Genomic DNA, 14,092 nt, shown 5'->3' on the forward strand with positions numbered 1-14,092 from the left:
TTGGCCGGAGCTATTAGAGCCACCGCCAGACTCCGACAGTACGGTAGCTGGTGGGTCAGCCTTGGAGAGGGTGGAGAACCCTGGACAGGGTGTTAGGGCTCGGCCAGAGCTGTTAGAGCTGCCGCCTGTCTCCGACAGCATGGGGGCTGGTGGGTTGGCCTTGGAGAGGGTGGAGGACCCTGGACAGGGTGTCAACGCCGTGCAGTGCGGGAGGAGACATGGTGGCCACCGGATATCTGGGGAGCATTGGAGCAAGGGGAATGTTCCTGCAGATTTGAAATTTGAGATTTGAGATTTGAGAAGTTTATTTATATGCTGCCCTTTTCCCTGGGGGGACTCAGGGCGGCTTACAACTCGAAAAGGGGGGGGGAACAAACATTTAACACATAGGACAGTACGTCATTAAAAACACAACATTCATACCATTCGGGTGGGTTACAGTCTTTAGCCCCAGGCCTGACAGGATAGCCAGATTTTGAGGGCTGTGCGGAAGGTCTGAAGGGTGGTGAGGGTGCGAATCTCCACGGGAAGATCGTTCCATAGGGTCGGAGCTGCCACCGAGAAGGCTCTCCTCCGCGTGGTTGCCAGTCGACATTGACCGGCAGATGGGACTCGGAGGAGGCCTAATCTATGGGATCTAATAGGTCGAGTGGAGGTGATTGGCAGTAGGCGGTCTCTCAAGTACCCAGATCCACTACCATGAAGGGCTTTATGGGTGACAAGTAGCACCTTGAAGCGTACCCGGAGATCGACAGGTAGCCAGTGCAGCTCGCAGAGGATAGGTGTTATGTGGGTGAAGCGAGGTGCACCCACAATCGCTCGTGCGGCCGCATTCTGGACTAGCTGAAGTCACCGAATACTCTTCAAGGGCAGCCCCATGTAGAGCACATTGCAGTACTCCAGCCTAGAGGTCACAAGGGCATGAGTGACTGTTGTGAGAGCCTCCCAGTTCAAGTAGGGGCGCAACTGGTGCACCAGGCGAACCTGGGCAAATGCCCCCCTGGTCACAGCTGACAAATGGTGTTCAAAAGTCAGCTGTGGGTCCAGGAGGACTCCCAAGTTGCGGACCCTGTCTGAGGGGCGTAGTGTTTGACCCCCCAGCCTGAGAGATGGAATACTTGCCGAATTAGTGGGAGGGAAACACAACAGCCACTCGGTCTTATCTGGGTTGAGCACGAGTTTGTTAGCCCTCATCCAGTCCCTAACAGCTTCAAGGCCCTGGTTCATCACGTCCACCGCTTCATTGAGTTGGCACGGGGCGGACAGATACAACTGAGTATCGTCCGCATACTGGTGGTATTATCCCGTGCCACCGAATGATCTCGCCCAGCGGTTTCATGTAGATGTTGAAAAGTAGGGGGGACAAGACCGAACCCTGCGGCACCCCATATGTTAGGGGCCTAGGGGTCGATCTCTGCCCTCCAACTAACACCGACTGCGACCTGTCCAAGAGGTAAGAGGAGAACCACCGCAAAACAGTGCCTCCCACCCCCACCTCCCGCAGTCGTCGCAGAAGGATACCATGGTCGATGGTATCGAAAGCCGCTGAGAGGTCAAGGAGAACCAGGATGGAGGCATGGCCTCCGTCCCTGGCTCTCCAGAGGTCATCGGTCAATGCGACCAAAGCGGTTTCTGTGCTGTAGCCAGGCCTGAAGCCGGACTGGAATGGGTCAAGATAACTAGCTTCCTCCAAGGACCGTTGGAGCTGAAAGGCCACCACCTTCTCAACAACCTTCCCCACAAAGGGGAGGTTGGAGACTGGACGATAATTGTTAAGAACGGCTGGATCCAAAGATGGTTTCTTCAGGAGAGGTCTCACCACCGCCTCTTTAAGTGCGGGGGGAAAGACCCCCTCCCGAAGGGAGGCGGTAACAACCGCCTGGATCCAGCCCCGTGTCACCACCTTGCTGTTAGCAACCAGCCAGGAGGGGCACGGGTCCAGTACACATGTGGAGGCACTCACAGCTCTCAAGGCCTTGTCCACATCCTCAGGGGCAACATCCTGAAACTCAACCCAGCGATGGTCTACCAGATTATCCCCTTGTGCCTCGGCTGGATCTGCGGAATCGGAGTCCAAGTCCGACCGAAACCGAGCAACTTTGTCCGCTAGAAACTGGACGTAATCCTCAGCCCTACCCTGCAGGGGATCCCCCGTATCCCTCCTATTTAGGAGGGAACAGGTTATCCTGAACAGGGCGACTGGGCGCGACTCAGCGGAGGCAATCAAGGTGGCAATATAAGTTCTTTTCGCCGTCCTGATTGCCCTGATGTATTCCTTGATGCAAGATGTTAGAAGTGCTCGATTCGATTCGGATTTATTGGATCTCCATAAGTGCTCTATGCGTCTCTTCCGGCGCTTCCTCTCCCGGAGTTCCTCGGTGAACCAAGGGGGCCTCCTGGATCCACTGCCTCGGAGCGGCCGTAGTGGCGCAATCCGGTTAAGAGACTCCGTCGCTGCCGAGTTCCAGGCAGCAACCAGAGTCTCCACCGGACTGTGGGCGAGGGTATCAGGAATAACCCCAAGCTCCGTCTAGAACCTCAAGGGGTCCATAAGTCGCCTGGGGCGGAACCATCTGGTCGGTTCCTCCTCCCTACAGTGGGGGTTTGGTCTCTGAAAGTCAAGCCTCAGTAGGCAGTGGTCTGACCACGACAGGGGTATGATCTCACTACCCCTCAGACCAAGATCACAAGTCCACTGCTCCGAGAGAAATACGAGGTCGAGCTTGTGACCCGCTGAGTGGGTTGGGCCCCGAATTACTTGGGTCAAGCCCATGGCTGTCATGGAAGCCATGAACTCCTGCGCCCCATCAGAGTGTTCACCGAGCGAAGGCAAATTGAAATCCCCCAGAACCATAAGCCTGGGGAACTCAATTGCCAGCTCGGCTACCGACTCGAGGAGCGAGGGGAGGGCTGCTGCAACGCTGTTGGGAGGCAGGTACATTAACAGCAAACCCACTTGACCCTTGAGGTCCAACTTCACCAGCAGGGACTCACACCCGACAAGCTCCGGAGCAGGGATCCTACGAGGTGCTAGAGACTCTCGGATAACAATAGCCACACCTCCACCCCTTCCCTGGGCTCTCGGCTGATGGAGCACCTGAAAACCTTCTGGGCACATCTCTACGAGGGGGACTCCTCCCTCCGTGCCCAGCCAGGTTTCAGTAATACATGCCAGGTCTGCCCTCTCGTCTAAAATTAAGTCCCGGACGAGGGGAGCCTTATGAACTACAGACCTGGCATTTAGCGACAACAGCCTGAGACCAGGGTCCTGATTACTCGCGCCATCTGGCCTTGGAGTGGGACTCATAGGGCCGGAAGGAGGGATCTCTGTGACGTAGCGAGCCCTCCTTCCCCGGTAATGGCCAGCCCTAAAGTCCCTGCCATATCTGCCCCTCCCTGTTACGACCGTGATGCTCCGGCCCACTCCCGTGTCCGCAGTTCCCTCAACCACCCCTATGGCTCCCGTGTTCCCCGGCAGGTCCTCCGAATCAAACACACTCATCCGTACACCCAAACAGTCCCCACGTAGTAATTAAAACACAAAAAAGATACAACAATAATGGGTAGTAAAAGTGGGATCATTCACTCAATCACACACATATCTCATGCATATCCCATACAAAAGAAAGAAAAAAGAGAAGAAAGAAAAAGAAAGGAAAAGAGAGAGATTACGCAGTCGTTAAAAATGAAGTTCAGGTAGCTGTGCACCAGCTGTGGGATACGGGGGTATAGCAGTGTAAGTCCAAAGTCTAAAGGTCCAAGGTCCCCTCTTATAGTTTTTCCATCTGATGGCAGGATGGTGATGGTAGTCCGAAACGGTCCCCAAAGGTTCCCGCAAGCCGGGCAACCGGGTGGGCGTAGTCAGAGGGTGTTGTAAGTTCCAAAAGGTCATAAGAGATGCCGCCATCGTCCATATGCCACCCGCAACAGCGAGCAGAGAGGGGGGGTGCACCAAAAAGAAGGGGGAGGGGAAGAAGCTAGAGGATTAAGGTGGCCGGAGACCAGCCACCAGACTCAGTCGAATAGATGTAAAAAGTTCAACCACTCCCTCTTTAATGGGGTGCTGGTCTAATATAAGCCCAGATCTTAATCTTAGTCTCTCACAGATCGAGAAAAAGCGCTCGCCATCCGCTAGCGCCTCCCCCCACTCACTCACACCAATTCAAGCTGCAAGTTGTCTGAAGCGGCTGCCACCGTCGTCCCAGCTTGTGACACGCTGAGAGGCTGTGGTCTGTGTGAGGGGGGGGCGCCCGACAACGCCGACAAACTCCAAAACTGTCCCCCGTGTGCGGGGGGGGAGGCGTCCAACAGCGCCAGCAGTCAAGCTACCGTTCGTGCAAGAGGGGGGGAGGGCGTTCGACACCACCAAAGGCCACCTGGGACTGTCCAAGTTCTTCCCAGCTCAACTCCGAGCTCCTCCCGGTAGCAGCGTCTCCAGGTCGCACAAGTAGGCCACGCTGGTATCGGCAGCTTCCCCCAGCCACATCTAAAGTGCCGGCAGCCTCCGCCTCCGCCCAGTCCCAACGCTTTTTTCGGTCTTTTTTCGGTCACCCCGCATCGTCCGCGTCTTCCGAGCCTAGCAGCTCTGGGGAGGCAAGTCTCCTCAGTCCGCTGCTGGCCCGGGTATCCTGGGGAGTTCTTACTCCTTTCGCGCATGGAACCAGGTTCCTGGACCAGGATTCCACCTTCTCCCACGCAAGTTTTCAGCAACCCGAGCCGGAGCGAGAAAACTCGGCAGCCATCTTCCAGCGCATGTCCCTGTTGATCTTTTTCAGGTATTTGGGACTCACGCAGGAGAAAACACAGGAGATGAGTGCGGGCCATCTTATGGACAATCCATTCCGACTGCATCCAGACCGTCAGACCCAGGGAAAGGGCCCTGCGGTGGGGGATAGTGTTGTGACTCAGCAGAAGCTTGCTGTGAGTTGCGTCGGGATGCAGGAATAATGAGCAGCTGTTGCTCGTTAGGGTCGTCTTCTGCAGATAAAAGACGGATGGTGCCATGCCTTAGTTGCAGAAGTCAACGTCGTTCGTGGTTCATCGTTTGTTTGTTTGTGAGTTCAGTTTCGTGATTCAAAGAGGCACTTGGATAAGTGATTTGCTTTCTGTAAACCTGGTTTGCTGTAAGAGCTTTTTGTTTTTGCTTTTGCTGTGTAACTTTTTGCCAGAGACTTTATCTACATTTATTTTTGGGCTTGCAGCCAGCTTGAGCCAGGACTGATAAAGATATTTCCTTTGAAGTTCTGTCTGACTGTCGTTTGTTAACGAGCGAAGAGGGGGGTCAGAACAGGTTAGTTAAATCAGCTTTAAATGACCTTATTTCATTTCATTGTATTATTAAGTTTGTAGCCGTTAGCAAAAAGTAAAACAAATACAGTATATAAAATGTGACGTTAATGTAAGCAAAAGGAATTAAGTTTTTTAAATCTGTGCAGATTAGATTCTGATTGTTATTGTGTTGCTTTCCCATGCACAAAGTGTTTCTTGATTCTGCCCGAAAACTTAGTATTCATTCTTCTTTTCCTCCCCAGATCTTCTACAACAGATCTGAACGTTGCTCTCAATGAATGTATGGTAGCCGTGAATTTATTTCTGAATAACAAGTTCCAAGATGCCCTTGCTTCTCTACAAACTAAGTGAGCCACTGCTTCTATCTTCCCTCTTGTGGTTAGGATCAACATATATAATTAGAGGATTTAGAGACAGGGAATGTTTTATCAGACTTGAGAAATTAAGAATTTCAAACATTTTGATAATAACAGCAGTTAGTACCAGCTAACATGGATTTGTCAACAATAAATTCTGGTAAATTACTCTCCTAGATTTAATGTAATTTACTGGATTGCATGGATATATTAAATGAAGTGTATATTGATTATAACAAAACATTTGAATAGGTGTCCTTAACTACTTAGTATATGACAAACATATAATAATATTATTAAGTAGATTTACATCTAATTGCAGAAGTTGTCTCAAAGATTATGCTCTCTATGTGCTTCCAAGTGTCTTGACAAACTAGAAAGAATATTTGAATATGAAATAGCATTGCTGTCTTCCAGGTCTAGCATGCTTTTATTAATGATTGTTTGTTTTTGCATTGCAAATCCTATTTCTATATTGAACAGTGTGCTTTCTAGGTATCCAAAGTGTTAAAATATAAACATCATTATAATCATTATAATCATATCAATATACAAACATATATTATATAATATTGATCATTATTAAAAAGTATACTATCTTCCATATTGACATAAATTATATAACCATCAAAGTATTTACTAATCAGGTTTTATTTCTCATGTACTCCATATTTTCACATAATCCTGAATGCTGGTCTTGACCAGATGATCAAAGCCCAGTAACATTTTACATGTGTGCGACCTGTGGATTTAAATTCCCTAATTGTGCTTATCTTTCTGAGGTTGTTGATCTGACCCTAAAGATATCCTATGGCCAACAGGGATACCTAGATGGACCTTTATTCCCATTTCTCCAAAGCATGATTGAACTAAATATTTTACCATCCCCTCTTTTAAATCTGAAAGCTTCTTTTTATAGAAAAGTGAGAATCTGATTTTCCTCAATACAATTAACAATTTTAAACCTTACTTTCTTGAAATTAGGAAACAAGAGCTCCTAGAAATTACTATTAATTAGAACGGCTGGGTGAAGATTTTTGGCTTCCTATTGTTTAATTATTCACCAGTGATAAAACTGTTCAGATGTTGGCATCCCAATATCAGTAATATTCTAAGATAGAATTATTGCAATTTACGAATATCATGTTTGCAAATCTGCATATGAACCATAGGATTTACATCTATTAGAATCAATTTGGCATTTAAAGAGTTAAATTCTTTGTTAATCTGTGTACTTCCCAAATGTACTGAAACTACTTTCTGTATTTTATTTGTAAACGGATTTTCCCATAAGGAAAAAAAAACATTTTTGATATATTTTACTCAAATATGTACATTTATATATATATATAAATACATACATATATATATATATATATATATATATATATATATATATATATATATATATATATATATATATATATATATATATATATATATATATATATATATATATATATATATGATATATTTTACTCAAATATGTACATTTATATATATATTTCTTCTGATGTATCATTTTTGTGATATCTACAGATGTGTTCTAAAAATCTGAATAATGCAAATTTTGGGATATTTCAATATTCCGAGGTTCAAATACATACTTATTTGAAGCTGTTTATATTTCCTATTAGTTGCAAACAAATAAAAATAATTTTTTAAAGGTATTGATCCAGAATTTAAACAGTGATTTATATAAGCCTGGAGGATTGGATATAAATTATGATATACTTTACAGTACTGGGATGGTTTTTCAGTATCAGTTTCTATTGATGTAGAACCTGTGGAAAGTCACTGATAACTGTAGAGTGAAGGAGCATATTTAAGGTGACCAGACGTCCCGATTTCAGCATGACAGTCAAGCTTTATAACAATTTATCCCGTTTCCCACCATGTTTTTAAAAAGTCCTGATTTTCTGGCTTCATGTTGAAAGCCCAGTGGATTTGCTTAAGAAATCCTAACTGGGGCAAGACAAAAGACACCCTGTCTAATCCCTCTCTCTGTCTCAGTACTTTCATTGAAGATATTAAAACATTAAAGCAACAAAACGGACCTCCCCCCCTGTGCCCCTTTTTTACCTCATTTTATAAGAAAAAAATGATCTAGTACCATAGAGCTGCAGGAAATGGCTAGAGCGGTTACTTCCTGGATTTTCCGGAAGGGAGGGGCATGGAGGTTGGAGGTCTGCTCCGAAAAATGGTGGCATTTTTCCCTGACTAATTTCACTATTTCAATTTGCTCAGTTCTTTGTATTAACATCTACATCATTCTGGGTTTACTTGGAGTGCAAGCCTGCTGGTAAGTGGGTTTTTTTCTTTTATTTTTAAATGTATTTTAAAATAATATTTTATTTATTGTGCATAGGATTTATTAAAATAGTTTTATTCTGTGTGGATTTAAGTTAAGAACTCCCTGTTATTAAGCTTTCCTCAATTAATCTCTGAGTAGATTCCCACCAACTTCAAGATCCCAAGGGCACATCTTGGAAGCTACACCTTTGCTTAGTTTATAGATTATGCCTTTCCTTAAATATGAAAATAAATACATTTATTGTTCAAATGTGTACATCTCAATAGAAATGACTCTCAGGGGTGACAACAATCCACTAAAATAATAATATAAAACAGTAATTACAAAAACAGGAGCAGCTGTTATGAAAATTATTATTAAAAAATAAAGAATAAAAATGGAGTTATTAAGTATATTAATTGCAGCAACCACAATACAATACCTCGGTCCTTCTTTTCATTAAACTAGACATACCCAATTCCAAGGAATTAAAAGACGCTTGCTCCTGGGGAGGAAAGCTATGGCAAATATAGACAGCATCCTAAAAAGCAAGGTGACCAGATTTTCAGTAAAGAGGGACACCTTTGACTGGGGGTGGGGGCTTGATTAAAAATTGTATATGGGGCAACAAAATTTTTCATACAACGCAAAAATAGTATTGTAATATTTTTATTTTATTTTAACATAACTACAATTTACAAATATAAATTGTAACTGTTGCCAAACATCAAAATGTTGATCACGTGACCATGAAGATGCTGCAATGGTCACTAAGTGTGAAAATGGTCACTAAGTGTGAAAAATGGTCATCAGTCACTTTTTTCAATGCCATTTCAAGGGGCATTTTTCAATGCCCCCCCCCCCCGGTCAAAGGTATCCCTCTTTACCAATCTGAAAATCTGGTCACCTTAAGCATATTGACATTGTGAGTTCTGAGAAAAAACATGAATCATGTTATATTGTGGGGAATATTAAAAGCAAATGATAACAATAATTATATTGAAGTATTGAGAAGATAGCTTTACATGCTTTGATTAATTTATTGGATTGGTAAGGAAGACTAAATATTAATAGGACAAACAGATCTATTCTAGATTCACCCCTGTTGTACAGCTGTATTATTATTATTACTACTCTTATTGGTATCATTATTATGATTATTATTACTCTGTCACTTTACATGTTCACTGAGAGCTTCGGCACCAGAGAGAAATTCCTTGTCTGTCTATCACACTTGGCCAAATATTGCATTGTATTGCATTCTGTTCTGTTCTATTGTTATCTAACTCTCTGTTCTGTGTCCGTTTAATATATTTGGTATGGATCAGAAATCTATGTTGATGCTTGCTCATAATGTTTCTCTGCATTAGGAGTGTTGTAAAATGTATACTGTTTAAAATGCATCTTAAAAAATGTAAAACAGAACAGTAGGAGAATTTTTTTGTTTTAGCATCATCTTGGTGGATACAGCTCTCCTCATTATAGATCAACCTGCTGTGCTACAGAGAGACACAAGATCTCTGAAAGAACAAAGCTCTGAAAAGTAATTTGCTGTTGGATGTTACTGCAGCCTGACTTGTTTCTGAATGACACTGCAGATGGCTAATATTGTTGCCACTGGGGATTTGGGCTGATTGCCTATGGAGATGTAAGAGAGAGGGATGTGAGCAGCTGGAATGGACTATCCTTGTGTAAGAGTTCCAGCAGACGGCCACATTAAAGTGCTTTCCAAAAGTCCTTGAACTGACAGAAAAGTCTGTTGGCCTAAAATTTACTTCCCTAATTGCTGTTGACTTCTTCTGCTGTCTAATACTGTCCTTACATTTGTGGGACAAATTAAGGAAACTAGTAGATAAATCCTCCAATCTTTCCCATCCTATCAAGCTTCACCTACTAGCAGGAGAACAACTATCAATTGCCATAGGATGGGGCAAATTAAGGCCAATGCAAGTGGATCATTGAAATGGCATCTTTAGTCTTTTTTTTTTAAACCCTTTTTTAAAAATTGCATGTCAAGTTGCCCACCAGTCTGCAGGCAAGGAAGTATTTCATGTATATGACTGATCAAGCTGTTTCCTAACAAGGGTCTTATTATGAAAGAAATATATGACTAAAATAGTGCAGCTTTCAAGTGCAAAGAAAGAAAGAACACACATTGAAGCAAAGGGAGCTGTTGATAATGACTAAAAGCAATGTCCTTGACTTAATGCTTCAGCAGAACAACAGTGCTACCGGCAAGTGGAAACAACTTATGGGTGGCCAAATAGCCAGAATGAAGTAGGTAAAATAGCAGTGCCATGCCTCCCCCCCCCCCCAGATCAGAGTAATGATAGCATTTAAGGCCACATGAAATCTCACATATTGTCTGTGAGAAGAAGTAGTAAGCCAGTAATGTCCACAATATTAATAGAACCAGCAATACATAAGTAGGAGAACCTGACTCTTTTTAAAAATCAATCTTCTGTATTGTTCGTCCAAAATAGTATTACACAATTACCACTCTTTCAGAGCACCAAATCCATGTTTAAAAACAGTCTAACATTCTTTTAAAATAATGCAAAACTCTTGTTCATAAGGAACCTGACTAACACCTGACAAGTATTTCAGATAATCTTGGTCAGATATTATGTAGACAGAGGCCTCTATGAAAGTCAATCGTTATTCTGTTTATATTTCCCAATTATTGAATTCCAAAAATAATTAGTAAAAGTTGGGTCAGCAATTGTAATAGATACAATGGAATGGAGCACTCAGTATATTTTCAGCATGTTTCTAACTATTCATCACATCATAGTATCATCTTGGATTTGGGGTTTTTTAGCCAAAGACTTTTGTTTTGCGCAGCACAGAGTAAGAAGAAATTGAGGGTTGTTAAATGGATAATATAGTTAAATGGATGATAATATTTGTTTTGGAGCTGTGTTGTGATGCAAATACTGGTATAATTTTTATTGAAAATTGCCTCAAGGAAACTATTTTGAAAGGCTGCAAAAAACCTTTCTGTTATATGCTAATTTACATCTGGTACCATAATATTGTATTAGTTGATATAGAAAGTCATAGGGAGTAGAAATAAGATTATTTCTAGAGGTACAAATTTGTCCATCTTCTTATTTTTCCTTGCACAAACAGATTTAGAAGAATTCGATACAAGGATTCTCTGTGCCGGAATACTGTAAATTCTAAATTGATGGATCTTTGACTTCATCAGCATGGATTGAGAAAATAGGGATGATCCTATCTTACCTAGCACATCTAACCTGAAGATGGAATCATTTTGTCAGGTTCGATCTACTAGGTAGAATAGGAAAGAATGGAATGGAAAGGTTTTTTGCAGCCTTTCAAAATAGTTTCCTTGAGGCAAGGCTTTTCACTTTGTCAAATAGCAATAGCACTTAAACGTATCTACTGCTTTACAGCGCTTTTACAACTCTCTCTAAGCAGTTTACAGAATCAGCCTATTGCCCCCAACAATCTGGGTCCTCAATTTACTCACCTCGGGAGGATGGAAGGCTGAGTCAACCTTGAGCCTGGTGAGATTTGATCTGCCAAATTGCAGTCAGCTGGCAAGTCAGCAGAAATAGACTGCAATACTGCATTCTAACCACTGCTCCACCATGTCTCAAATGCTTATGAACTTGTGGAGTTCTGATTTATAACTAAAACATCTTGTGAAATGGCAGGTGGTTATCAAATAAAAACATAGATATGTGCTCTAGATGCCATGAAAGAGAGAGAAATGTAAAATATAGATTGAGACTTTCTGTCAGCCTCTGCTTTGCTACTGCTTCGGCTGCCATTGAAACGGGGAGGGGGACATGGTATTTGGGAGGGGAATCATTGCTGTGCTGGAGGAAGTTTCTAAACGCTGAACTGACCACCTTACTGCACATATGGAGGAGGGGTGTTTCCCGCCAAGGCCAACGGTCCAGCATTCCATCCTGGTGATGCCTTTCGAAGTTATCTCACACCTGACAATTGGGGGAAATATGATTGGACTGTGCACGGGGATGCCAAGGGGAGGGGAATGAATTATACATTATATTATTAGCTTTTGCACCTAATTAACCAGACTCAGCTTAGCTTTGCAACTGTTCATTTATAATTAGTAAAAGTACACTTGATTTCAATACAAATGGAGTCCAGTGGTTTTCTTTCCTGATTACTGAATGAAGTGATGCTGACAATAAGCTGAGTCTCATTTTTCACCCATCCCGGAGCTAAAACCTACCGAGGGGGGTGCCCTCACAAGAAGAAAAGAAATGTCTTTGCATGTAAGTGACCAGGAGGAAGAGGAGGGGGCCACGGCGGGACCATCTTTAACCGAAAGACTGGCCGGACTAAGAGTGGAAGAGCCTGCCGTTCGTCCCAGATGGACTTTGGGTGTGGGACAAAAAGAGGAGCCTAAGGAATTGGATGCTGGAGTCACGAGAAGGAGACCAAAGAAAAAATCAGCTGATAGGGCTGACTCTGGGGAAGAGGACTACAAGCTTTCCCATGCCATGAGACTTCTCGAAGAAGCTTGGACTGAATGCAAAAGCTGTGAGAGAGCAGTGGAAAGGGAGCCGGCTGAAGAACTTGAGCAAAGGTACTCGATGCATAGTTTAAGGGAGGGTGAAGAAGCTGAGGGGGGTTGGGCTCAAGAAAACCCAGAACCAGCCTCCCCCCTCCAGCTAGAGTTGCTCAAAGAGCAGGGGGGGGCAGGCGATGCCAAATGGCAAAAGTCCTTCCCTTAACTGTAAAATATGATGGAGACCCTAAAAGACTTGAGCTTTTTATAATTCAGGTCTGGAATTATATGGAAATCTATGGACCTGATTTAGAGACAGATGAAATGAAAGTGAGGATGGTGTTGATGTCCTTAGAGAAGAAGGCAGACGAATGGATGGTTGGCCTACACAAATGCAATTCCCCTCTCCTGAGGAATTATAATGACTTTATGGCAGCCATGAAAAGGAGGTTTGATGACCCATTGACCAAGAGACGTGGGTGCCTGAAATTTATGGCTCTGAAGCAGGGAAACAAATCTGTGCCAGATTATGTCCAGGAATTTCAAGAGTTGTCAGCTTTTATGAGGGGGTGGTCAGAAGAGGCTTTGCTGGATCAGTTTGCTGAAAGATTGAATGAAAAAATATACCAACAGTGCATAAACAGATGCCTTCCCCACCGTGTAACTGCTTGGTATGAACACGCGGCAGACGTTGAGTTGGATTTAGCCAGGCTTTAATGCATGAAGGAGGGAGAGGTGGATAAATCCCCCCCAGCAGCCCCCAAAAAAACCCTCCGCCCCAGGAGTGAGGGAAAAGGGAGTTTCACAGGCAAAGCCAAGCCTTTCACTTGCTTCCTCTGTGGGAAGGAAGGCCATTGTGCCGTGAATTGCCGCATAAAATTGGCTCAGACCGCCCCATCCCCTCCCCGGAAAGAGGGAAGAGCAATGAAGGCCCCGGGCAAGAAGAGGGAAGCTGTGTTCGCTGCTGAAAATGTTCCCCAGCATTTCCAGCTGGAGGAGGAGGGAGGCGTCAGCCCCAGCTCATCTGACGAATCGGATGAGGAGGAGTCTCATCACTGGGTAAGTTCCAGAAAGGGTCCCATGCTTATCCCAATTGAACTGAGAGTGCCATCTTTTGGCGCGAATGAAAAACTTTTAGCTCCCCTTGATTCTGGCTGTTCTCACTGTATGATAAGTCCTGAAATGGTGGAGAAACTTGGCTTAAAATTGAGGACTTTGAAAACCCCTATTGTTTTTTGCCAGATTGATGGTTCTATTGCAGGAGGTGGCCCTGCTCATTTTTCTACTGAGCCCATAGAGATGAAAATGGGGACCCATCAGGAGTTAATAACTTTTATTGTGGCACCTGGCATGGACTGACCCCTTATTTTGGGACTCCCCTGGCTTTGTAAATGGAACCCTCACATTAACTGGAGGAAGGGTTGGTTGCGTATTCGCACAAACATACCCCCTGAACGGGAGGTTGAGACTCCAGATTCTGCTGCTACTAGCCCCACATTGGCAGCCAGGGGGCAGGAGAGAATTGAAGAGGAGGAGAAAATACCAAAGGAGTACTGGGATCTTAGAGGAGTGTTTAGTGAAAAATCTTCTGATAAACTACCCCCCCCCCACAGACCCACTGATTGCACCATTGATATTTTACCT

The 14,092-nt window shown here is 44.0% G+C and overlaps 1 protein-coding gene across 1 annotated transcript in view; it reads left to right on the plus strand.

The window, feature by feature from the left end:
* TTC39A (tetratricopeptide repeat domain 39A) overlaps window positions 1–14,092 on the plus strand; it is a 74,947-nt gene that overhangs the window by 9,435 nt on the left and 51,420 nt on the right. Inside the window, exon 2 of the mRNA XM_087719686.1 lies at window positions 5,532–5,636. Coding sequence (XP_087575812.1) covers window positions 5,532–5,636 — 105 coding nt within the window. The remainder of the gene's footprint in view (window positions 1–5,531; window positions 5,637–14,092) is intronic.

This window comes from Thamnophis sirtalis, unplaced genomic scaffold (assembly GCF_051295495.1).
Source record: "Thamnophis sirtalis isolate CommonGarterSnake01/CBP01778 unplaced genomic scaffold, rThaSir2_p1.2 scaffold_7, whole genome shotgun sequence".
NCBI classification, from domain to species: Eukaryota; Metazoa; Chordata; class Lepidosauria; order Squamata; family Natricidae; genus Thamnophis; species Thamnophis sirtalis.